The 26972-nt window shown below is 33.2% G+C and overlaps 3 protein-coding genes across 4 annotated transcripts; all 3 read left to right on the forward strand.

Annotated features, from left to right (window-relative positions):
* Positions 1-12532: 12532 nt before the first annotated feature.
* LOC116159147 lies at positions 12533-26760 on the forward strand. The gene is made up of 3 exons (XM_031472077.1): positions 12533-12689; positions 12741-13194; positions 26590-26760. Exons 1-3 carry the CDS (start codon positions 12577-12579, stop codon positions 26758-26760), a joined length of 738 nt encoding a protein of 245 aa, XP_031327937.1. The 5' UTR covers positions 12533-12576.
* Positions 13681-18314, forward strand: LOC116159601. The gene is made up of 10 exons (XM_031472621.1): positions 13681-13851; positions 14826-14941; positions 16129-16213; positions 16671-16747; positions 16802-16935; positions 16986-17215; positions 17294-17484; positions 17541-17703; positions 17758-17888; positions 17953-18314. The coding sequence occupies exons 1-10, from the start codon at positions 13797-13799 to the stop codon at positions 18301-18303; spliced, it is 1533 nt and encodes a 510-aa protein (XP_031328481.1). The 5' UTR covers positions 13681-13796; the 3' UTR covers positions 18304-18314.
* On the forward strand, positions 23044-25495 carry LOC116159602 (PKS-NRPS hybrid synthetase CHGG_01239-like). 2 transcript variants are annotated; one of them, XM_031472622.1, is made up of 5 exons: positions 23044-23268; positions 23345-23658; positions 23717-23828; positions 24054-24279; positions 24330-25495. In XM_031472622.1, the coding sequence occupies exons 2-5, from the start codon at positions 23408-23410 to the stop codon at positions 24890-24892; spliced, it is 1152 nt and encodes a 383-aa protein (XP_031328482.1). In that variant the 5' UTR covers positions 23044-23268; positions 23345-23407; the 3' UTR covers positions 24893-25495. The 2 variants fall into 2 exon arrangements, with proteins under 2 accessions (XP_031328482.1, XP_031328483.1); XM_031472623.1 differs by having other exon boundaries at positions 23044-23658.
* Positions 26761-26972: the final 212 nt, after the last annotated feature.

A 26972-nucleotide genomic window follows, 5' to 3' on the forward strand; every position in this document is an offset into this window, starting at 1 on the left:
TTATACCTTACAGTACGGCCACGCAATGTTAAAAACATGCGACGCTTATTTGGGGGCCAGGAGATTAGTTCTGGGGGCCTACCAGAAAAGTACAAAATTAGCGCTGCGAACACTCGGTTAGGTAACTATAATAACAACAGTAAAATTACAGAAACCTGTATCTCACTTCGTATACGATATGGCGACACGGAATGACAATAAGCAAATGAAACTTGAAACTTGATACTCGTCCTTCACCTTCCTTTAAATAATAATTCATTTGAAGCGGAAACTCTGTCCTTAGTGTGGCATTCCAGACTAATAAGATAAAATGTCTGATTTTATTCGGTGGAAGACTGGAAGTAAATTATAAATTAAAATTATGTTAAAATGATTACGGGAAGGGGTATTGTCTAAAGCTAAACTATAAAGTATTTAATCAATGGATGGAATTTTAAAAATACATAGGTATACAAACATTTTTTTTCAATTTTTGTTAGTGTCCTTTTTCGGGTCAGCTCCATGTCGGCTAATAGTTTTTGTATATTTATAAGGAGGTACAGATTGATAATGCAAGCATTGCATTGCAAGTACATCACCGGACACTGAATAAGAATTTAAATGCATACAGAGAAATGTTGGCTCTTTGTTGCGATAGCCGATTTGTCTTTTTTATCACTCGAACGACAGTTTGAATGTTGAATTACACCATTATCATTGATTATATAAATATATCCTATGAACAATGCCATTATATATACATTATACAACGATCAAATTTGCTTGACCACATCGTGCATGATAAAATATGTGCAGTACACCCATAATTATGCCAGTAACAAAACCAGGAGCATTCATTGTTTATAATTCTTGATCTACGCAAGAATAGGCTCATTGTCGCTTTACGTTTGAAATTTTAAGATAAACAGAACACTGTTGTATTCCCATGCAATAAAACCATAAACACGAAAAATGCCAGTAGGTACGGCTTGAACTCTTTGATCCTCTGGCCAATTTAAGGTCTATCTGTATATTTTTTTGTTAAGCTTTACAGCTCTTGAAAAATGATAACACCGAACATCTGAAAAGAACAGGCGCTAAACGTGCAACTGCAAGTAATATTTCTAGTGTTCCGTTTCCCACCTAGTGCAATAGTCGTGTCGTTTAAATAAAACAATTGTGTATGTACTTTTTTTAACAACTTTTTAATAAGAACAATAATTATAAGTGTATTTGAGTTGCCAGCATTCCAGAATTATTAATTATGTCGGGTCATAAGTGCCAGTACGTTACGTGCAGCAATAATACTCGAAAATGTCCGGATTTAAAAATGTATAGATTTCCAATTCAGAACGTCGATCGTCTAAACAAATGGATTATGCATTCAGGTAGGTAAACAAATAATAAATTAATTATAATCAATATTTAATAAATATGTATCGCCACAAATTTCCAATTTTGAAACTAGTTTGATCAAAAAGGTTGGCTTGATTCATTTGAAAATCTTGGATTTCTGCAGGGACGTGTCGAGTCCGTCCACTTAGGATCGCCCCCCCCTCGCCCCTCTCCATTATCCCAAAAATGAACTCACTTTTTTATCTGCTGTCCCTCGATATTGCATGTGTGCTCACGATTTGTACCTTTTTGGCTGCAGAAATACGTATGTATACGAAATGTATATCGAAATACAAAACAGGGTCAAGTTAACGCCCCAAATTAAGCTTTTTTATACTAGAACGGCGGTATAGTAGGTACTTCGATTGCGCTTTATTGTGCTTATATGCTTTTACGGTTTGTCCCTTTTTGGTTCCGGAAACACTTTGAAACATTCCCCAAAATTAAACTCCTTTTTATACCTAAACTAGGTTCCTTGATCTTAAATGCCTCTTTTCTCACTCAAATATTTTGAAAGAAAGAAAAAATCAACACGTATTCTCGGCAATCTTTCCTCCACTGTTAAAGGGAAAATTTTAAATTGTTAAACAATTTACTTTTGTGTGTAGTGAAATTGTGTAACTTTGGGTAGAAAAAAGTACAATATCCTGGTTTCAGTACGAAAAAGTTTAATTTTTCAGAAATTTAAAAGGGAGCTAGGTGAACGCTTAGCCCCCATTTGAATTTCTGAAATATTTATAACACCAAAAACCCACAAACCGTGAATATAAATGCATAATAGAGCACAACTGGGGCACAGTAGGTTCAGTGTTGTGCTATCGAGTGTGCTATTGAGAGGGCTAAGTGAACGGACCCACGTACTACAGGGGGACTAGAGCGTGGGGAAAGAACCATTTTAAAATTACCTGTTCTACAATGGACCATGTTCAGTTTAATTATCCTCTCTTACCAATTTATAAATTGGTTAGAAGTTAAATTAATCTCGGTTAATATATTTAATTTTTTTAAATATCGAATTCATTGTTAACATTAAAAAAACGGCTAGGGTAGATTCTACTCGAGATTCTATAGGTTCATTTAATTGTAAGATGATTCAATATTGCGGATTTCGGTATACATACGTTTATTAATAATCCTCGAGATCGTTTATAATTTTGATTTTTGTGATCCGCTGTCTGTTTGGAGGAAACATAGCTTGTTTTATGACAAAAAAAAGGAGACAATTTTTTTGGGCCCGTAAAGTTGAACCGTTTCCGAGATCTCACTATTTCTGAAAAAACCACCTCTTTTTCAAGGGGATGAAAATTCAATTTTTTTTCATCGTACAGAGGTGCGCGGGGTAGCAAAATTTTCGTAAGGACTTACATTTTAATAATTAAAAATAAAAAATTAGCAAAATTTTCGGGAAGATTTATATTCTAATAAACAAAAAAAAATTGCAAAAATTTGAGAAAATCACCAAAAACTGGAAAACAGTTTTAAGATATAGGTACACGGTTTTTGACATGATAAATCAACGTGTTGGATGTTAATTTTTTCTGTAATTTTTTTCGGTTGACGAGTGTTAAAAACTTTGAATGTTTTATTTACACAATATACGTTGTTATTATAATAAAGATTTTTTCGAAATCTGTCTTCTTGCTTCTCGTTAATCTTTGCTTAAATTCTCTTTTGTTATCTATGCTCAACTGTTTTAGTTAAAACATCTTTATTATTTCTTTTTTCTGCATTTTTACCGCAATAAAAGCAATTCGAAATAAAATCAAATTATCTTGCTTCCCGATTCCTGAACAATTTAAATTTGTTCACTCTCTCTTCTTCCTGCCTGTTTTATAGCTGATGCAATTGCGTTGGGTCTGTTGATAAGCAATACGAACGTTAGTTTTACCGGCCAAAGCAAATGATTTGAGACGTAAAACCTGGAATAAGCTTGGTGAGGATTTTATTCCATAATTCCTGTAAATTAACGATCAACAGGCCCAGCGTAATCGGATCAGCTGTAAAACAGGCAGGAAGAAGAGTTCGAAACAAACACAGATTGTTCAGGAAGCAAAATAATTCGATTTTATTTCGAATTGCTTTTATTGCTGTAAAAATGCAGAAAAAAGAAAATATTTTAGCGGCCTCAAAGAGGAGAGAGAAGACAGAGTTCAAAAACTTTTTATTAGCGCGGATCTAATACGTTAATTCTTACAAAAAAAAAGCTATTTACCTACTATGTCAAAAACAGTGTATATCTTAAAAACTGTTCCCCCAGCTTTGCCGCTTTTCTTAAAATTTTTCTATTGGAATAATATTTTTTATTTTTAATTATTATTAAAATGTAAGTCCTTACGAAAATGTTGCTACCTCGCGCACCTCTGTACGATGAAAAAAATAGATTTTTCATCCCCTTGAAAAAGATATGTTTTAATTATTTTTTCCCAATTTCTAATCATTTAACCTGTCTGAAAAACCCGGTTTCGCCCGGTAACTAATTTTTTTTGAAAATAAATTATTTTAGAGCTATTTAGCCTGGACTATTAAGGTGTTTATGAAATTTTATAAATTATTATGAATGTATCAAGATCTCGGTATGAGCAGATGCAGTATTATTTTCTCTAAAAAAATGTATTTAGACTTTTGCTCTAAAATAATTAGGGGAGCTAGTAATTAACTATAAAGAAATTACCATTGAAATCCCTATGCTGCGTCGCGCTAGGCGCCACCCTGTATATGTTACCTCAACTCAAGCTCTATTGCTCACTGTCCCTGCTGCATTGGCCATTTTTGAAAATGCCTAGGAAATTTGTGGTAATTGGCAAATAACTGTATAAACGTTATTATTAACCCGGTTATTAACGCCGAAAGCACCATTTGTAATTTAGAGACTTGTCTCGCCTATTCAAAATTTCTAGTTACGTCTCTTTTTCTTCTAGGAAATGCCAGTTTACTCGAACTAAGTCCTGAAAAACTAAGTAGGAGGTACATATGTGGTGTTCACTTTGAAGACTCTAGCTTCACTACCTCATCTCGGAAGCGTTTAAAGAACGATGCGGTTCCCATTCGCTATTCGCCGGGAAAAGGATTAAAGACGATTATGCCAGAAAAAACATATGTTTCTAAATCTTCTCTACCATCAACAATTCCTACTCTTATGTCTACGACAAAAGGAGTAAGAATTATGACACCTGAAAAAAAGCACGACACAAACGTTTCGTCCCCAAGCGGTCAGTATACGGTATCGGTGGATAATAATAATTCCAGTCCTTCTAAAATGGGCAGTCCATCTACAGAAGAGTGGGCAACCTTCTTATTAGAGTCGCCAGCGGTGGATCCAAAACGTGCAAAACGAAAATTATTTTCCGGTGAAGATATTACCGTTCGCGAGAAAAAACTAATGTTGACCGTCGATAATTTAAGAGTATCACAAAAAAGGAGAAGAGGAGAGGTTTCAAGGTTGAAAGCAAACATTAAAGCTAAATCTAAGCCATTAAAAGTACATGAAGCTCTAAAAAATGTAACTTATGCATCTAAACACTCCGAAACTTTAGTAAAAATGCAATTATTACATCGCAAAAACTCTCCGTGGAACAAAAATGAACAAGAGTTTGCAATTGCATTGTATTATAAATCTCCGTCGGCCTACAAATTTTTAATAAAACAGAACATTATCCTCCCTTCCGCACGAACTGTACGGCGATGGATTGGGGTTTCTAAGTTCAGACCGGGATTCAATAACTTATTGTTGCGCCAAATAAAATACAAAGCCAACGCAATGTCCGACAGGGAAAAAACATGTATGCTTTGCTTTGACGAAATGTCCATTAAAAAATTATTAGAGTATTCTAAAGCGTTAGACATAATAGAGGGATATGAAGATCTGGGATCGTTCGGTAGAACCACCACTTCTGCAAAATATGCCATGGTGTTCATGATTCGAGGTCTGTATCACAGTTGGAAATTGCCTGTTGCATATTTTCTAACAGGCACAGGTGTAAAACGTGAAATGTTAAGCACTTTACTCACAACGACCGTCTCGAAACTGCAAGCATGTGGACTTCGTCCAAAAGTAGTTACTTGTGACCAAGGATCAAATAATAGGGGTGCCTTAAAGTGCTTAAACGTTACAGTAGAAAATCCATACTTTTTTTGTAACAATGAAAAAATATTTTGCATGTACGATGTGCCTCACCTTTTTAAGTCCTTACGAAATAATTTATTGAACGGACATTATAAATTGAATGGAGGAAAAATAAGCATCGAGGACGTCAGAAAAGCCTACGCCATAGATAAAAAAAGTGAAACCGGTCTAGCCTTAACAAAATTAACACCTGCACATTTAAATCCCAATGCTTTCCAAAAGTTATCTTGCAAGCTAGCATTACAACTATTTAGTCATTCCGTTTCATCTGCAATTAAAACAGTAGTGCACACCAAACAACTTACAAGCAACTCCGCTACGAACACTGCTCGTTTCATCCTTAATATGAACAACCTTTTTGATGTCCTAAACAGCAAAACTCGATTCAATACAAATCCCTACAGGTGTGCGCTGTCAAATACAAATGCCATCGGTCAAGATATCTTAAACCAAGGAAAAACTTTATTTAAAAACCTAATCAAAATAGATAGTAAGAATCTTGTAAGTAGACCACCGTGTTTTGATGGAGCGGTTATGACAATAAATTCCCTTCAACAATTGTTTGAAGAGCAGAAAAATAGTGATGGAATAGAATACATATTGACGTCAAGACTAAACCAAGACGTATTAGAAAACTTTTTTTCCGTTATCAGACAAAGGGGTGGGTATAATAAAAATCCTACTGCGAGAATTTTTAGAACATCATTTCGCATAAATACAATCGCGGATTTGATGAAACCCCCCGCAGCAGCTAACTGTGAACCAGATTTTGATGCTATGATGCAAATCGATTTTGGACCAAAATACTTTGAAGATGACACTAAGGACGATACTGCTGATGCGGATGATGATGATGATGATAGTAATGAACGAGAAGATGAAGAATCATCAGATATTAAATCCGACACTTCTTCACCAATCCAAAAATTCGAGTTACATGCAGAAGAGCAAAGTGGTTTACAAGAATGTGCGGAAGCATATTTTGCTGGGTATTTAGGCAAAAAACTAATTGATAAATTTAACTGTGCAAATTGTGAAAAACTATTGCTAAAATGTGTGACTGACAGTGGTTTATCTGATAAACGTGAGTTACTTATAGTGTATAAAACATTTGAAAATAAATTGCCTGAATCAATTGGTTTAAGAGCACCAACCAATTTGCTGATGACAGTTTGCTCAAAAGCTTTGACTGTTTTCAATGATAAATTTAATAGTGTTATGTGTAAAAATAAACTAAAAGAGCGTTTGACGAAGGCGATTGTAAATACTTTAAATAAACGATATTACAATGTAGACGAATCTGAATGTGGCAAGCATATGATGTACTTAATTAATTTACTAGTTACTGTAAAAATATTTAACAAATGTAAGGCATTGTCTCTGGGAAAAGAAAGAAACAGAGACAAACTTAAAATTTTTAAACACCAGTAAATTGTCGACGGAGATTTTTCCCTTGTATATATTTTTGTATAGTTATAGTTCTTTTAGTCGAGATTTTGTCAAATTTGCGAGTTTCAAGAATCATTTATTGAAAAATCAGTAAACAGCAGCATGATTTGTTACAGGCGATTCTTTATTCTGCCGACTCCTTCACATTGAGACGCTTTTTTAAAATTTCATCCACCTACATTACGAATTGGTGATGGCCACAGAAATATTTATCGGATCGAATTGAAATTTTGGATTCGACGGTGTCTAAGAAATCATCGTAGAAATTTAATCAAAATTTTTGCTACAGATTAACTATATTTGAGTGGTGGATTTGTTGGAGCATTACTATCAAAATTATCATAGTATGTATAAACCATTATGCAAAACAATTGTTGTGTAATTTACATTTTTTTGTATAAAATAAAATACATTTTAGCAACAAAGTGCAATTTTACTTTACGATAGTAATACAATAATATGCAAAAGACAGTGACAGTGACGATTTTAAATCCGAGACCGACAAGCAGGAAGTAGGAAATTGTTTTGTTTACTAACAAGAGGTGCCTACTTCAATCCTATTATTTTATAGAGGAACCCGCACGTACCTACACAGGCAGAAACCTTTAATTTTCAATTGTTCCGCTGGTTAGAGTATTTTATCTTTTTCAGGGACGAATTGCTAAATTTAATTTTTATTTTTGTTCAACAAATCTTCAAATACTTCGGGTTAATCCCTTAAATGCCCAGGAATTTATTTTTGACCATTCAATTAAATCCATTAAATCCTTGCCGCTAAAAACTTTCAATAAAACCTGGAACCTAACATTACAGGTATAGGTAACAATGAAATAAAATACTAATAATAAAGATAAAGAGCGTCTTTATGCTTACAATACAACTTTCATGTAGCAGTAGCATACGTCACCGGCATCCTGTTCGTTATTCGTTTGGTGAACTTTAAAACTTACACAAAGCGTACAGCATACGTAGCAAAAGAAAAAGATTAAATAGGCTGCTTTCAGAGACGTCTGTGGGGGAATACGACACTGCATATGGTTTACTTTTACGCTAAATTAATTTTTACAGTGCGTTTTAGCGCCATCTATCTAGCTTTATTAACGCGTCGCACTTTTTGCTATACCGTGGCCATACTGGTAAGGTATAAATACAATGGTAATAGTAATAATAAGAGTTTATATGCTAGTTAGGTACTCGAATGCTGCGAAAAATATGACATAGAATTTGTTCTACTTCCACCTAATGCAACCCATTTGTTGCACACACATAAAAATTTATACTGAATTTAACGAGAGTAATATCTTTAAATGTAAATTGTTAAACGAAACTTTGAAATAATTGGTTACATTATTAATACTGAACTAATCATACCCATATTCTTGTTTTAAGCCTTAGAAATCTTTAAACTCTAACGTTAATTTGATTATATTATTGTTAGTATAAGGTTTTCTATGTTCATTTTAACAATATGTTTAGATATAAACTAAGCATAGCGTATATCAAATACGTACAGTTCGTTTAACTATTTCGCTGATTTGCAATAGTTGAACGAAACAGTTCATAAAGTAAATTAGTCATACTGAGAACCCATTAACGCCCACTGTACTTAATTGAGTACAGTGCCAAAAAGGTCATAGACACCCCATCTGTTGACTTTTTTACATTACTACAAGTATGCAAAAGTTTGCTTTCAAGTGCATTCTTTAACCTGAATCAGTTAAAACGTTGCAATACGTTGCCGGTAGAGTTAAATCACATGTTTCAAATTCAATAACACGTGCTTTTCGGATTTAGTAGTACACGCTTGTTATAAGTGACGTAAAATATTCATATACCTTTGGTTTATAAGCTTGGAGTTGATTTATACGGCCTTATTTAGGTATAGTGGTGTTATATTATAAGAAGTTGCAACAGTATAATCGTTTACTAAAAGCTGGTAAGTAAACAATTTTATGTGTACTCATATGAGTACATTGGGCTAAAGTCAGTCATTTACCAAAGGTAATGTTTTTCATTCTCAAAGTAACTTTTTTCATATTTTGGAACTCTTATGTCCTTCTTTTCACAGTTCCTGATGGAACCTGTAGATTTTCCTGGAATATCATCACTTCGCTTTTATGGCAGAAGAAGTTATTGTCATCTGAATCCTGCTTTAGAAGATATTTCTTCTTCGGATAACCAGAACGAAATAGACATTGTTATTATTCCTCCGAATGTGGATGAACAGACAGATGAAGAGGAATTTGATGATAATAACATTCAAGAATTCTCAATGCCGAATGATGTCGCAGGTGAAATTGAGCTACAACATATGGATAGTGACATTGAAACCAGTGATGAGGAGTCTAATTTACCCTTATCAATTTTGCGACAAAACATAACGTCTGAGAAATCCCTCGCTACAAAAACCAAAAGAAGAAACCTATTAGAGCCAAAGTGGACAAAAGACGTTGTTGATACCAGTATGCCATCGACCTGCGGATTTGAAGATCGCGTAGAGGTAGTGAAACACGATTTAGAACACTTGAGTCCCATTGAAGTGTTTGAGAAGTTATTTGATCAGGAAGTACTTGATCATATAGTTCAACAAACTAATTTGTATTCCTCACAAAAAAATAAGCATGATTTTTTTGTTTCCAAGGCTGACATACAAATTTTCATTTCAATCCTGCTACTAACGGGTTACCACAAGTTACCAAGTGAGCGAAATTATTGGAGTCTCGATGAAGATTTGAGAGTACCTTTTGTGTCAAATTCGATGTCCAGAAATAGATTTCTGGAAATTAAAAAATATATACATTTGGCCAATAACAGCTGTATAAATCGACAGGACAAGATGTCGAAAATACGACCGCTGATGTCATTATTGAATCAAAAGTTTCAGCAATGGGGAGTATTCCATCAAAATTTATCAATTGATGAAGCGATGGTAAAATTTTTTGGCCGTCATTCGAGCAAACAATATATAAAAGGAAAACCTGTACGCTTTGGGTACAAGAATTGGGCGCTCTGTAGTTGTACTGGGTACTGCTATTCCTTTGATACATATTGTGGCGCAAAGAACTCAAGGAATCAAAATAGCGATCTTCCTTTGGGATCCAAAGTAGTTCTTGATCTTCTTACCACGGTTGCAGTACCCTCAGATCATGTAGTTTTTTTTGATAACTACTTCAGCAGTCATGCTCTGCTGAGAACGTTGAAGGATTAAGGTCAAAGAGCGACTGGAACTGTGCGAGACAATAGAACAAGAAAATGTCCTTTTTCAGACACTAAAATCTTCAAGAAGAAAGAACGTGGCTATTGGGAGCATATGTATGACGAGGATTCGTCTCTTCTTTTTGTTAGATGGCAGGACAACAATACAGTTACCATGGTTTCTAACTACGACACCTTAGAACCAATGAAACGAGTCAAACGGTGGTCATCTATCGCTAAACAAAGATTAGAAATTCCACAACCAAATGTTTTCCAAAACTATAATAGGTCAATGGGAGGCGTCGATTTACACGACCAAGCGGTCAGTAATTACAGGGTATCTATTCGCAGCAAAAAGTGGTGGTGGGTGCTTTTCACGAACATGCTAAATATGACTATGGTGAATGCATGGAGACTGTATCAGTTGGCATCGAATGAATCCATTGCTCTATTGGACTTCCAGAGAGTAATAGTCCGCCACTATATGGCTTGCTATGAGAAGTCTACTTATAGATGTAAACCGGTTGGCGAATTACCTATGACCGTCATAAGGAGTGAAGGTGGACATTTTCCAAATAAACTGGATAAACAGCTAAGGTGTGTTCAATGTCATCAGAGAGTCAGATGGAGTTGTTCAAAGTGCAAGGTGACTCTCTGCATTGAGCGAGACTGTTTTAAAGACTATCACTCATAAAATACATTTTTTGTTTCTTTTTAAATGTGGATGTAAAATAACCTGTTTAATTTTCTTTAATACCATATGTGCCCATTGTACTCATTTGAGTACACCTACATAGGGCCTAAAGTAAAAATTTTACAATATGGGTTACATTTAGTTTTTTGCTCAATAGCTTGTTATAATAAAGATTATTAGAAAAAAAATGTTTTTTTTAACAAATAAAGGCCTTGGTCGTTAATGGGTTAAAAGCGTTGTATTAATAGACGCTATTCTTAATAATATTCTAAGAAGATGTAGATGGTAAGCATTTTTATTTTTACAAGCGTAATGAGAAGTTAATACACGCAGACACAACGTGGTTTCATTTTTATAAATTAAAGTAGCTCGTTACCTGTGTAAATACTAAATGGCTACATACCAAAAATAGAAAACTCTTCTCTTCAATAGTAAACAACGATTAAGGATTGCACCGGCATACAAAATATACTAACTAATAATAATAAATAAAAGTAAAGTGTCATGATTACTTAAGTCCGATTACCCGATTACGTCCAATTACCTTAAATTACATCATTTACCCTGCTTATCTTACCACCGACCGGAGTCATTATATCACATACAAGTAGATAAACTACTTCTGTGATTATTTAAATGTTTATTCATAGAGTTTTTTTTTTTTTTTAATATGGTTTATTATACATTCGATATATTTAATTTTATTGTTACATTTTATTTTATTTTTTGTTGTTGAATAAACATTATTATTAATAATGAACACAGAAATGGTTGTCCAGTGTTTAAGGGATTGGAATATTCCCGAAGATATTATAAACAGATTTACAGGTAAGTACTATTGTAAAACAGTTGCGATACTTTTTTTGTATCAAAATGAGGCATCCTACTACGACTCCATTTTAGCAATTGTATTGAGGACTTTATGTAGGTACATAGATTTCATATTTGCTATTTAAGACAAATCAACAAGATTTTTGCTCTTTATCCTAAAATGTTGAAAGTATTTAGAAACTGATTCGTAATCAAATTTCTCCGGAAAATGAATGCAGCAATTTCTTTAACCATTGAGTGAGATTAATTATTCAATGCTTTTATACTCATTGTCCAACGGTTTTCCCAGTTTTTTCTATAGTTTTAACTGGATTTTTTTCGGGACCATATACCTACTTAATTGTTCAATATAATCGTATCATATTTATAGAATTTTGACGAGTAAGGTAGTAATAATTTGCGTAATTTCTGATTTCGAAACGGAATTATATAATCTCTTTATTTTTAACTAATTTTATTTGTTAATAGTTATTGTACCTTTATAGAAAACGATATTGGTTTTGAGGTTTTTAAAAACCTCAGTCAGCAGGACCTAAAGGAAATTATTCCGGGGTCATTAGGAATAAGAAAACTGATATACGTGAAAATTCAAGAAATGCTGAAAGTATACATTGTAAATAAAATTACTACAATAATTAATACCTACATCACTTTTTAGAATGATATCACTTCGGATGCTACTGAAATCTTGACAAACACTACTGAAACTGAAACTATATCCGAATCTGTAAGTGCAGATGTTAATGATTTTAACAACACTATACTACACGACATAAGCAATGTTTTACCTGATAATACCTACGAACAAAACAAAAGTAGTGAAATTTGAATAGTGTATGTTACTGGTTTAGAGGAGAACACGTTTACATTTCAAGATTTTGACCTCAAAACACTTTTAACAACTAGTCCTATGGGAAGTAGTGTGTTAAATTATTACGAGACAAATAAACAGTTAGACAACATAAGACGAAAAAGGCTTATAGATATTATAATTAAACATATCTATACCTATATTATCACCAAGTAAGTTGTTGTATTTTCTATTTTTAACATAACAGTACAGCTTTATTGTAGTCGTTTACGACATGACGAGTACAATAGACTGACGGCTAAAATAATTGATTTGTTCCCTAACGAAACGACTGGAACATACTATGTTCCGGCAATAAGAGAAAGAGATTCTTCAATTAACAGAAGCATTATGGCAAAAGGAAAATTGGTAGATAAAGTTAAAAATTTAATCCGAGTATGTGACGAGGCAATACCAAAAAGGAGAAGAAAGAATAATGATGCTGCTCCACATTCGACCAGTACAAATAGTGAAACCAATAATAACAATGATGAACCGTTAGAAAGCAATGGAGATTATGCGTGGCTCAAGTTCAACACAGAACCATGGAGTGACGTCTTGGTAAAATGGGAAAATACGTTTCATCTTCGACAAGCAGTTAGAGGTGTTTCTGGTGGAAACGTAGCTGACGTTTTTATGCTCTGGTCAATATTGAAAGATTTACGAAGTGACACATTGGTACACTCAGAAAAATGATCCCTTAAATTAATACAAAATCTTTGTGTATTAACTAAATTGTATTGTATAAGAGGCTTAAAGTATTTGTTAATTTCTGGTAGTCATGCAATAGAGCAACATTTTTCGATAGATAACTGCGCACATACTGTATTAAGCAATGTGGTAACATAAAGACAATTACAGTATATTGCATATAACAACCACCGTTGTAGTTTAAATAAAATATCTCATACAACAATTTTTAAGACCATGACGTGTGTTGGTTGTTATTTAATTCGTACAAAAAGCTTAATATTACCCTTTTAATAACTAGACAATACCCATCAGTTTTGCATTTTATACTAAACAATAGTCGCCACTGTTACATTCCTTGTACTCTGTACATACAACAACAAGTGTATTCTAAATCGTAGGAATGGTACACATTGCAGAAAATGATTTAGTTACCAGTAGGTAAGCACTTTTTAAGATTAGGTACACATTCGAACAGGCGTCAGCGCTCATTTAAACTATTAAGGTGTATTGTGCGTTTGTGTTATGTGGTTCTGTATCCGTATCCTGTACACGATATAACCGTGATCCTGATAAATTTACCTATCCTAATGGAAATGCTATTAACGCATTGGGGACTAGAGTCATTAATTGGAGTTTTTCAAGGTAAGGTAAGCATTAATTTCAGTGATATAGCGAATGAAAAATCATATAAGTGGAATGAGTATCGTAATATTTCTATCTTTAAACGTTTTAACATAATTTTTGCTTATGCAGTCGTGTAGTTTTCACTTAGTTTTTATACCAATGAAAAAGTAACTAACGGAATTTCACTACTAAATTCAATTCTTGATTATGTTTAATTTCTGTTTACCTAATTATTTAGAATTATTCAATACACTTCTGCATAAGGGCAACATAGTAGCGGTATACAGGGTGGTTCAGACCACCCGTCCATTCCTTTCATAACTCAGGGACCTAAGAATTATTAACAGCCCAGGGATGTTACTAATACCTATTGTTGTGCTCTATTAAACGAATTGGAACCCACTTTGTAATATCAAACGATAACCCCCATTTTTTATTGCATATCTCGATTCTACTCAAAAATGTATGAAAGTTTTGGCCTTATGTTTAGAAAAAAATCATTTCACTGCAAAAAACTATAAAACATCATAAAAGAAGTAGTGTAGACCCCCATCTACTCAGTTCATGGCAATAAATAATATAACAGATAAAAATTGTCTGTGATAATATTAAAATTAAGAAAATTGTAATTTAAAACATTCAATAGACAAAAAGATATAAAAATGTGGGTTACTATTTGAAAGTATACCTTAACCCCCCCGGTGAGGATTAGGAGGATCCAATTTCCCGGTCATTCGATAGAGAACAATAATATTAGCACAGACAAAATATTAGTAAGATCCACTAGTGCTAGTCTATTTGGTAAAAAATTTTAAGCCCCCGAGCTATAAAACATGTGGACAAGTGGTCTGAACCACCCTGTATAACTTGGCGGCAGCATCATCTGCAAAATTTCATGTAGTTGCTTCATTATGAGATTGATATGATATTCATTGCTACTTGTCTAGCGGCAAATCTGTAAAAGCATGGAGGTAATGAGTGTTTCTTTCTAGAAAATTGCATCGACGAGAGCGTTTTATTAAAATTAAAGGAGAGGGACATTGAAAAATTGGTTCCCCAGATAGGGCTCCGACTAAAGTTAACCGAAAATTTGGAAATCTGGAAAACGGTATGTTTTTTTTGTTATGATGATTACGTTTAAACAACTTTTGAACAAATAGAGTTCTATACGAATAAAAATTACTCATATTGTAGGTATAGAATTTTTGTTCAACAATTGTTATATGTTATATATTAAGTACACCGATAGTTTGTGATGGTAGAAGGGTCACGGGAAAAAATGATCAATCCCTTATTTGTAAGTAATTGACGAGTTCTTACACATGACTTTACCGAACATCACACTTCGTCTACGCAGTGTGTATAGCTAACATGTGTTTTTGTAAAGAAAAAGTAGGCATGTGTAGGTAATTAAAAAAAACCAGATGCCAAATTCTTGACAGAACAGCTTCCTAATTCAAATCAAAATGTTTGTAGGTTTTACAAATCAAAATGTTTGTAGTTTTACACAAATCAAAATCACTGTTTTACCGAAAAAAAGATTTTGTTTTTAGCTTCCTAGCTTGTGCTAGGTTTTATTATAAAAAAAAAACATAAAAAATGTCAAAGTTAAAAAAATTAAACAGTGTTTTTTTGATTTTGTTAAAATTTTAGCAAGCACATTAGGTATAAAATAAAGTCTGTAAGACTGCCGAACATATTTTTTTATTTTTGAGTTTTAGCGCCGCATCGTGACGCCGTACAATTTTTTTAAATAGCAACGCAAAATCTTTATTAAACTACTCGAAAGGCTTTCTTTTTCTGAGTACACCCTACAAAAATTTATGTTTGGGCTAGGAAGCTGTTCTGTCACGAATTTGGCACCTGGTTTTAACTTTGACATTTTTTGTCTATTTTTTGTAATAAAACCAGGCACAATTTTTGGAGGGTGTACACACAAAAATAACTTCTTTCGATTACCTTCATAAAAATGTGGGTTACTTGTTGAAAAAGAAGTTCAATGCCGTTGCAGGGTTCCAAATATGCAAATCCAAAATTTCAGCAAAATCCGTCGGGCCGTTATCTTGGAAAATTGCCATCATACATAGATACACAGACAGGCAGCAAAAAATGTTATTCCTTAAAAGTTGCTTAAAATGATCTAAAACGTGGACATTTGATGAAATATTGACATGTCCAAAAAGCGTCGATCGCAATAGCTACCTAGCTCAAGCTTTTTTTTTATTTGCATATTTGGAACCCCGCAACGGCATTGAACTTTTTTTCCAACAAACATGAATTGTTCTGTTATTTTAGATTAAATTGGCCGAAATTGAATTAGATACTGGCGTATCTGAAGCTGATGAACCGAGATCAGAAGATCTGTCTACTATATCTTTAGGCAAGTAAATAAATATGTATAGAATAATGTACGTAATTGCAAAATTTGCGTATACGTGTTCACAAACCAAACAAAAACTGCACGGTTTACGCTACTTTTGTCTGGTGTCTGAACACACTACGCATCAATTCTGTGAGAAAAGTGAGATTCACTGCGGATAAATGCCCGATATTTATTTTACTTCTGGATGGATAGATGTAAATGCAAACCTACCTCGACGTCTTTATCAAGGGAGATATCCGCAGCGTATGCCCCCAAAACAAGCACTAATTATTAATTTAGAAAATAGTAAAAAAAGTCGTGGTTTTTCATTAGTTAGGTATAGAAAGTAGATTAGATCAAAGGGGATGAAGACGCTTGTAAAGTTTGGTCAATGTCTTCATTACGCCCTGTATATATAAATTTTGGCTTTTTCCGACCAGTTTCATCTATAGTTATACTTACTCTAAATTTTTAGAAAGTGGAAATCCAGACGCTGCTAGCTCAATAATATTTTTTGACAACGGCGAATCAACCACACAAGAACAAAAGCGGGTATTGTATATTAAAGGTACTACTAGTGTTATTTCATTTTATTGAATTGTGCAGGATTTAAATTCGATTCTAAACTGCAACGAGGGCAGAGAATTGCTACAAACATACGCACTACAAAAAATTGTTAAACGAAGAGCATTAGTAAAACTAATTATTGATGATGAGTTAAGGAATAATCCAGACAAAAGGTGTGTAAAAAGTCCTTTACAGGACATTATTTATGTCAACAATGTTAAAGGATTGAAAGGGACCGTTTTGTTTATTTGGCTCAAGAAATTCAAAGGACTTTTCCCACGGAAAATGCTGGAATCTATTATGTGCAGGGATACAGGGACATGGAAGGCAAAGCAGTGGGTAACCATGGAAAGCTATGGGACAAATACATAAACACTAGGAGGAAATATAGAAGTTTGGATATTATTCCATCCACACCAGCCAAAAAAACCAAACCCAACCAGCCAAATCCAAGTAAGCTATAAGCAAACCATATATACCGATTCGATCGTAATAGTATCTGCATACTTCTGTATAGGAATATCTTTCAAGGTGTAATTGAAGAAGGTGCGGAGGAATCTGCCAGTTGGTTAGAGTACAATAATGCTCCATTTACTACGGTCCAAGAGCACTGGAAAAAGAGTCATTCCTTTAGATTTGCAACAAATATAACATCTGGCATTTCAATCTTCGATTATTTTGAGAAATTTATTGCTTTAAAATTGCCAACGGGAATTTTATTGGTAAGTGTAAGTTTGGATTACCTACCTAATAATATTATATAACCCATCTTTTTTAGTTGGAAGATGATTTTAATCGTTTGCATCCCGATAAAAAGGACAAACTGTTTGAACATTGGACGAATATCAGTGAAGCTATAATAGTTCTGGCAAAAAGGAAGAACTGTCCCTTAATCAAACAATTAATAGAAAGCATTAATAATTTGGACTCCGCATCTTATCGTAAGGCATATATTAGGATTAAATGCAGTGTGCACTTAAACGTTTATTTTCAAGGTGTTAAAGAACATTTATCATTACTTCTATTCCCTCTAATATTTCCCAACATATACCGAAAAATTAAAGGAAAACAAACGCCAAATTTCTCCAAAATCGAAATCAAGGATTCATTTATACTGCACATAAAGGTAAGTTCAAAACCTATAGTTAGGTTATACCTATTTTATTAAATATTATCTTCCTTGATATTAGGAGGAGGCCGATTATGCCCAAATTTTGGAAGCCAGGGAGCAGAAGTGTGTGCGGTTAAAACTAACAGAGCAACCATCTGCCATCATAGTAGGAGATATCGAACAACCCATTAAATATCTAGTTAAAATAAACGCCCATGTATATGAAGTGGAATCATTACTGAAGGCATTGGATTTGTGTTTCAAAGCTTGTTTTGCTTTAAATGCTAAATATCCCGTTGAAAGTCAGCAATGCTTTACATATATACAAAAACACATCTACGGAATTCACACAGAGTTTGATGTAAACTTTGTAGCGGTAAGTTCCGTAAAATCTGATCTAGACGCTATTTTAATAGATTCCACAACATAACAGATAAAACCAGAGTAAATATCACATTTACCAATTGTCTTACTTATTTTAAAAAAATTAAAATGATTGTGTGTAAACAGTGTCATGGGAAATATAAGTCGCTTGCAGCGTTTATAACTCATTATGAAATTTTTCATAAAAATGTAAAATCAATTTTGTGTGGAATATCAGATTGTTACAGAGAATTCAATTCTTGCAAATCATTTCGGAAACATTTTTCTCGTGTACATAGAGATTTTTCGGTAGAAGAACCACTTAATAACCAAAGTCCTAACACCGAAAGAAGTCATAGTTTATCTAATGACGTCGTATCAGCTGTTATAGACAGCCTATCAAGCAATTCTGAAAGCGATAATATTTGCGCCTTTAGTTATAGAGAGATGATCTTGAAAAACACGTCCTACTTTGTTTCTAAATTATATGGTGATCGTGTGTTGGCCAGAAATAAGGTTATTCGCATCATCAACGATGTACATAGTCTTCTCAAATCTTTCGTAAATATAATAAAACAGAATCTCACCTTTTTAGGTATTGTTGGGAATGAGCAGAAAATTACGAATTTATTAAATGAAGTTGATAACTGTTTGTCTACATTTTCTACTGAATATAGATGCGTTAAATATTTTAAAAATGAAAAACTTTTTGTAGAACCAAAAAAACACTTGGTGGGTACCAAAATTTGTAGAAAAAAACATTTTGGAAAAATTACGCTTAAATCAATCAATCATTGCGTGAGATACATTTCTATGGTAGAAACTATGGCTCTTTTCTTTCAACTTCCAGGTGTATTACAAAAAACAAAGGCCCACGTTAATGCGTTATTAAACGAACAAAATTTATTTTGCAACTACATTCAGGGTCCACATTGGAAAGAAAAATTAATTGTCCACGACGACAACTGTATGGTGCTCCCACTATTTTTATATTTTGATGAGTTCGAGACTGGCAATCCTCTTGGATCTCACTCAGGATGTAATAAATTAGGTGGTATTTACTATAGTATACCATGTTTGCCTACCGACATACAATCCAACTTATCTAATATCTTTGTCGCAATGTTATTTAAAACTACAGATTTGAAGCTGTTTGGAAAAAAGGTAATACTAAAATGTATAATTGACGAATTAAACTCTTTGAGTACACACGGAATTGTCATTAACGGTGAAAAAATTAAGTTTCAATTGGCTTTACTGCTTGGAGACAACTTAGGTCAAAATACCATGCTTGGGTTAGTAGAATCTTTTACCAGTCATTACTGCTGTCGGCTGTGCAAATCTCCAAAACTCGCAAGAGATAGGCAATGTAAAGAGGACTTAGAAAGTATTAGAACAGTAGATAACTATTTCAATGACTCATCTAATTACGAGTATGGAGTAAAAGAAATGTGTGTTTGGCACTCTGTTAAAAATTTTCACTTAGCTTCAAATTTTTCAGTTGATATCATGCATGATGTATTGGAAGGAGTGTGTGTATATGATATTGTATTAATTTTGAGAAAGTGTTTAGAAGCAAAATTATTTTCTTTGGAAACACTAAATTATCGCATAAAATGTTTTAATTTTGGATTCGAAAGTAATGTACCCCCTCCAATTAAAATGATGCACTTGAACGACAATCACCTTCGAATGTCAGCAGCTGAGATGCTGTGCTTCACACGTTATCTTGGTGTTATAATTGGAGATCTGGTGCCGAAGGGTTTTGGTGTTTGGAAATTGTATCGATCATTAAGAAAATTAATTGACTATCTTACGTCTAAAAAGTTACAAATTAATTGTGCAGCTATAATTGCAAATATAGTGGAGGAACACAATCAATTGTATTTGGAGTTTAGTAAGTCTCACTTAAAATTTAAGTACCATATTCTCACTCATTACCCTCGAGTTTTCAAACACTGTGGGCCATTTCCTTTTTATTCTTCAATCCGATTTGAGGCAAAACACAAAAATTTAAAGGCAATTGCAAATTCCATTTGTAGCAGAGTTAACATAGAAGATTCTATTTTGAAAAGACTTCAATTGAGTTTAAGTTTTCATTTACTTTCATTGAAATATAACACGGAACCAAAACGTTGCATGGGAAATTTGAAAAAAGAAACTGTTGCACATCTGCACAAAATGTTTGCAAATCTTATAATACCAAATGATTTGAGGAACGTAGAGGAAATCTTTACCTGTACTTGGGTGCAATTTTTTGAAAATCGATACTCCATAAACACAAATTTCACCTTAATAGATAGTTTAAGTGATGATCAGCAACCATCATTTTGTATTCTTAAGAAAATCTTATATATCAAAGAAAAAATATATTTTCTAGTTGAAGAAACAGAAACGGTTTACTTTGACGAGCATTATTATGCATATAAAATAAACACAAGTGCAAAATTTAAATTGATTCTGGCAAGTGACTTATGTAGCCATGTACCCTGTCTATTTGTAAAAAGAGACTATCAGTTCGTCGTATGTCATCACAGGCTGTAAATATAGTAGGTATTATGTTTTATGTTTATTATGTGTAATACATGTTTTTTTTGTATGTATATGTAAGCATACCAAGTAGATAGTATTATCTACTCTACCTGTATGTATCGTTATATCTAATTATATACCTATATTGTAAAAGGATCCTTTTTTACGTTTGTTAATAAAAATGTATAATGTATACTTTACTTTATTTGTTCTCTTGGTGTATACTTCGAATTGGAATATGCATAATACAACGCAATGGTAATGACGTTTAGCGCATTAGTCATTTGACAAACGCTTACATAGTAGTTTTGGTAACAAACGTTAAGAGTACACCACCACATAAACTAGTTGGATTACACACTAGTATGTCATGTTTGCGCAGATAAAGAACAAAGGTATGTGTATAAATTTTATTATTGTATATTTCCATAATATACAGTTCTTAAATATAGTATGTAGTTGTTATACATTACTTCCTTCTTGTGTTTCATTACAACAACATGTTGTATAGGTTACTTTCTATAGTGAGTATAAGATATTTGTTTAAAATATATTCCAAACTAGTAACGCTCTACAAATTTGTTGTTGTAAAGAATAACACTTGTCGTCATGGGCGCTCATTTTACAGCAACCAGTTGTATGACATGTACTTTTTTTGTTATTAATGACACTTCAGTTTTCTCAGTGTATGCTTATTTTTAAACGATGTTTTAATTAGATTTTTAGTTTTTCAATCGTTTATTAAATTAATATATGATACTTTTTTACACTTTTTAGCTTTTTTGCTCTTTTGTGTTCCGTAAATAGAAATCGAGCATACTTGTCTATACAAAATTTTGTATACGTTATCATAATCAGAGTTGCACTCGGTCACTGGGTCGAGATTAGGGTTGCCAGATGGCCGGGAAATCCGGGAAAGTCCCGGAATTTAGTCTCTTGTCCCGTGTCCAGTAATTGTACATTGGTGTCCCGGATCGCCCCCATCGCGTCATATTACATAATGATATAAATGTGATTAGTGTTGTCCGATCGGCAAGGCCATAAGGGCAACACTTGACAGTGTGCGCAGCGCATCCGCGCTCTCATTCCCTGACTCCCACCCGCACCCACCACAACATACAGATACAATACGCAATACGCTACACGGTGCACTTACCATTACCTTCTTGCCTCGAGTAAAAACCGTTGAGTGTTTAATTTCTTGAAGTTCAGTGGTTTTAGTGTTCTAAAGTGTAATGGAACCATTTCCGTATCCATCAACAAGCAAAAAACGATTCACCGGTTTTAATGACAAGTGGTCGAACGATCCTGATTTTAGACTGGATTCAGAAAAAAAATGATTATACTGCAATTTGTAAAACATGTAATTCGGATATTGCAATTCAATATGAAGGTCGCCGTGCGTTGACAGTAAGTTTTGAACTTTTTTCGTTACAAATTTCTTATAAATTATTGCTATAGGTTCACGCTAGTAGTACTAAACATAAAAAGATGTTGTCAGCAAAAAAGATATCAACCTGCATGGAGAATTTTGTTATAAAAAAGGACACAAAGGAAGAAGCTTTGGTTATGACGGCGGAAGTAGCTTTTATTTATCATAATGTGAAACATGGTTTAAGTTATAATAGTTTGGACTGCTTGGCCAGAAACATTAGCAAATTTATTCCAGATAGTCAAATATCTGCAAAAATGACATGTGGACGCACTAAGGCTTCGTCAATCACACGCAATGTTTTTTTAGGACCATATTCACAGGAAAAGTTGATAGCTGATTTGAAACAATCTCATTATTTTTCAGTAGGTTCTGACGCTTCTAACGTTGGTAATATAAAAACGTTTCCGTATGCTGTTCAATATTTTGATAGTAAAAAAGGTATGTGCAAAAAACTATTGGATTTTTATGAATGCCGATGAAACATCCTTCGATATATATGAGTGCTTGAAAAGAATTACTACTAATGCTGACCTCAACATGCGTCAAATTAGCGCATATAGTGCAGATAACGCTTCTGTAAATTATGGCATACATAATTCCGTGTATCAGAAGTTAAAAGCAGAAAATCAACATGTTTTCAAAGCTAATTGCTATTGTCATGTAATAAATAATTGTGTAAAGTATGCGTTGAAAGGACTTGATGTTGACGTAGAAAACAGTCATCAAAATATACAACGAATTTAGTTCGTCAGCTTTAAAAACAAAAAAATTAAAAGAATGTTTTGAGTTTGCTCAAATAGAATTTAAAGAATTACTAAGACATGTTCCTACAAGATGGTTATCACTTTTGCCTGCTATAGATCGATTAATGTATAGCTGGCCTGCAGTAAAATATTATTTTTTAGAAAACGCCGTGACTCGGGGCACGTTAACGTGCCGGAATTTTTTGACGAACGAGGCACGTTTGACGTTTGCAATCAGCTGATTTCTCTGCTTGAGATTTGTCAAGTGAGGTTATAGAAATAAAATCTTGGTGTTTCCTCTGATTCAACTATAGTGGTGTGGGTTAGTACCTATTATAGTTAATACTGTTAATAGTGCATGGGTAGTTACAATACAATACAAATATTTTTGAAAACAGAGTTGAAAACCGAAACTATTCCCAACATAAGTAAATTATTCTTATATCGACGAACCACTTGCCATGTCTGCAGAGGAAGACACATTATACAAAGGGCGTCGATTTGATACTTATGAGGAGTTAGAAATGTGTGTGAAGAGTTATGAAACTATCAATAAACAAAAGTTTTATAAAATAAGGAGCCGAACAATCACCAGTGCATCTAATTCTCTTAAGAGAAAACTTAAACAATCTCTCGTCTATTATGAGATTGAATATGCATGCATTCATGGAAAAAGACTTGCAAAAAGAGGTAATGGAATAAAAAAAACTAGGTGAGTTATCCTTTTTCATATTTTATAACAATTTTCATGTAAATATTTTTTCTTACAGCACTTTGCGCCAAGGATGTGAAGCAAACTTTAAGCTTCGTGTTTCATCTGAGGGACATTCTTTACAAATATGTAGCATTAACACGATGCATACAAAACATGAACTGTCACAGGTATGTACTTACTTATCCTATTTTATTAGTCTCATGTAGCCTTCAAAATATGGCTACTTACTACTTAGTTGGTCACTTTAACTACCTTTTAGGCTCATAAATAAAAGCACTAATTTGAATTCCACAATCATTCATTTTACAAAACTATATTAGAGCCCTTCAAATTATATTATTAAGAACACATTTCTTGAAGATATGCTTAAATTTTTTATTTTTGTTATTCAGAAGGTGTATGATCATCTACCTCAGACTCGCGCATTGAATGAAGACGAGCTCAAATCTGTGCAAACTTTTTTATCTTTGGATGCAAATAAAAAGAAAATTCAGAGTAAAGTGCTGGCAGACACTGGGAAGAAAACGACATTAAAGGACTTGCAAAATATCAATTATAGAAGAAAGATAGAGAAGAATGATCTAGATGAAGTTGTTTCTTTGTTGACAAAATCTTATGGTATTTATTTTTTATGCAAAAATATTTATAAATTTAATATATGATTATAGGATGTATGGTTGATATTTTCTGTGATGAGGATGAAAAATTCAAAGCAATGCAGTTTACAACACAAGATATGAGAAATGCTTTAAATGCTTGGCCAGAATTTATAAGTATCGATGGAACATATAAATTGATTGATATAGGTTGCACTGTATTTTTATGTCTGGTAGTAGATTCTAATGGACAGTCAGAAATTGCTAATGTCTCACTTATTTCTACCGAAGATAAAAAGACCTACCACTGGATATTTGAACAATTTAAAAAACATTTTGATTTTACAAAGGTGAAATCTTTCATGGGCGATAAAGATTTAGTAGAACGTCAAGTTGTTAAAGATCTTTTCCCAAACACTCCATTTTATCTTTGTATCTTCCATACACTAAAGACGTTTAGAAGAGAAGTGACTTGTGACAAAAAGAATATTTCCAGAGAAGAGCGTGATTTATCGTTAAATTATTTACAAAAACTTGTATATAGTAAAAATGAATCAGAATATGATTTATTATATTCTCAATTCAAAGAGTGTGTTCCACAATCTGTGATAGCATATTTTGAAAGGTCCGGCTAACAGTCATAAAGTGCTTTGGGAGTTTATTTCCGAAGGATGTGATAGTAATGATTTTAATAATGAGGAAGAGTGCCTGAAAGAAAGCCTGAATGACTGCTATCTTTTCTTTTTGCAGAATGTTTTGCCTGAATTCACCAAAGTAATCCTGATATTGGAAAGTGATACCTACTCTATTTTAGACCTCGATCGTGCAATGCGAAATCTTTTTGACCAACTAAAAAGCCGGTTAGCTGATAATTTTTTGGAAGTAAAGTCAAGGTTATTTTTAGAAACCTCTGCGAAGATAAAAAAAATCAGTTTACAGAGCAAGCTCACATTTTTCTGCAAAGAGCAATTCATTATCTAGAAGAAAGATACGACTTTGGACCAGATGGGATTTACAAGAAATTTGAGTTGCTTTCCCTTAAATCAGAGGATTTTAAGCTGACGTGGGAAGTACTGTCAGAGTTTCCTGATATATTAAAAATTGAAGACGCAGTTGACATTGACTCTCTTTATACAGAGTTTGCGTGCATAAAATCGGTTTTTGAGGTTCTTCCTAAAGATTTACCGAACGATAAGATATGGGCGCATTTCTTTAGAACAAACGACACAAACGATCTTAAAAACCTAAAAAAAATAGTTGGTTTTGTTTTATCAATTCCAACAAGCAACGCCTTCTGCGAAAAAATTTTCAGCCTGTTGAATAATGTATGGACTAAAGATCGAAATAGGATGTCCATGGATTTGATCAAATCCGAATTGCAGACTCGCATTAATTATGAAGAATCGTGTTCAGAAATTGTAACAGTTTTACAAAGTGCAGATGGACAGAAACTTTTGAAGATTGCCAAATCTAGTGATAAATACATAAGAAAATAATATGTATATTGGTTTGGAAACATATTATAACAAATTTGATTTTCTTTTTCATGTACTGAACTAATATTTTATTTTTTGTTTCTTAGACTTATTAATAAAGTAATACCAAAATTTGTAGAGTTTTGAACCCCCCCCCCCCCCTCATGCAACGCTCGTGAAGTCGGAAAGTCCCGGAAATTGTGAATGAGATTTTGGCAACCCTAGTCGAGATGTATGTGACTCAGTGTAACTCTGGTCATAATATTAATTTTATGACCGCTTTAAGAAAGGTATAAAAAGTATCTGTTAACTAATCAACTGGCTAAGAAAATGAACGGTTTTTGAATAGTCAAAAACGTATTATGTACTTAAATTTTGAATTAATAAATCGTTGATTTACTACTAACTAATATAAAGTTTAAGCACTTTTTATGACGTATTGATTTTTAAATCGTAATTTTTAATGATACTATTCAATTTTCCGAGGAGTTTGATTTATTATACCTACACTTTGCTAACATGAGGAGCCCCACTATGGAATATTAAAAACGGTAAAATTTAGATTTGGTTAAACGAGAAAAAGTCGCGCAGTGAAAGAACTAAGAAAATGGCGTCAACAAAACTCTTCATTTTTAAAAAACAATTTTTTTCTGTTATTATTGTTTTGCTTCGAGCAAAACCAATGACACTTTTAATGACCTATAAGATAGTCTTGTTTGTTTTTTAAAAAGTACCAAATCTGAATCTTTTACCTTTTTGAAGATCCCTAGTGGCTGTCTTTATATCGGAAAAGTAAACTATACATAAGAAAGGGTTCTTACAAAAAATTCATATAAGTACTATTAATTTATTTACAGATTAATTCAGATTTTAACCAACTATATGATGGTAAAGGTCTTAAGCTTTTTATGAATTGGGACCAGTTTTTTGCAAAAATACAAGAAGTTAAGAAGACAGGAAATAAAGACAAAACAGTAGCAAAATTACTCGAATTACGGGAAAACATTAAAAATCAAGGTAATATTTAACAAATTTATATCACGTATTGTAGTTTTTCTTACAGATTCCAAATTTTTAATTGAATTAAAAACGATCGCGCTTCTAATTCATCTAAAGGTCGTTTTGTTTTAAAGAATTCTAAACACTGGAAGTTTTCAACACAAGAAACTGTTGAAGGAATTGTTGTTGAAGCTAAGGTATGAACATTTGATTATAAAACAATAAAGGCTCAGGGTATTTC

Source organism: Photinus pyralis, unplaced genomic scaffold (assembly GCF_008802855.1).
Source record: "Photinus pyralis isolate 1611_PpyrPB1 unplaced genomic scaffold, Ppyr1.3 Ppyr1.4_LG1, whole genome shotgun sequence".
Lineage (NCBI taxonomy): Eukaryota > Metazoa > Arthropoda > Insecta > Coleoptera > Lampyridae > Photinus > Photinus pyralis.

What these genes read in the sequence shown, in the direction of transcription:
- LOC116159147 (XM_031472077.1), top strand. Translation starts at nt 12,577, where the DNA reads ATGGGAAGTAGTGTGTTAAATTATTACGAGACAAATAAACAGTTAGAC. An exon ending in TATACCTATATTATCACCAA is followed by an intron (nt 12,690 to 12,740) that starts GTAAGTTGTTGT and finishes GCTTTATTGTAG; the next exon opens with TCGTTTACGACATGACGAGT. An exon ending in ATTTACGAAGTGACACATTG is followed by an intron (nt 13,195 to 26,589) that starts GTACACTCAGAA and finishes ATTTATTTACAG; the next exon opens with ATTAATTCAGATTTTAACCA.
- LOC116159601 (XM_031472621.1), top strand. Translation starts at nt 13,797, where the DNA reads ATGGAAATGCTATTAACGCATTGGGGACTAGAGTCATTAATTGGAGTT. An exon ending in ATTTGGAAATCTGGAAAACG is followed by an intron (nt 14,942 to 16,128) that starts GTATGTTTTTTT and finishes CTGTTATTTTAG; the next exon opens with ATTAAATTGGCCGAAATTGA. An exon ending in TGCCAACGGGAATTTTATTG is followed by an intron (nt 17,485 to 17,540) that starts GTAAGTGTAAGT and finishes CATCTTTTTTAG; the next exon opens with TTGGAAGATGATTTTAATCG.
- LOC116159602 (XM_031472623.1), top strand. Translation starts at nt 23,408, where the DNA reads ATGTCTGCAGAGGAAGACACATTATACAAAGGGCGTCGATTTGATACT. An exon ending in AATGGAATAAAAAAAACTAG is followed by an intron (nt 23,659 to 23,716) that starts GTGAGTTATCCT and finishes TTTTTCTTACAG; the next exon opens with CACTTTGCGCCAAGGATGTG. An exon ending in TTTGTTGACAAAATCTTATG is followed by an intron (nt 24,280 to 24,329) that starts GTATTTATTTTT and finishes ATATGATTATAG; the next exon opens with GATGTATGGTTGATATTTTC.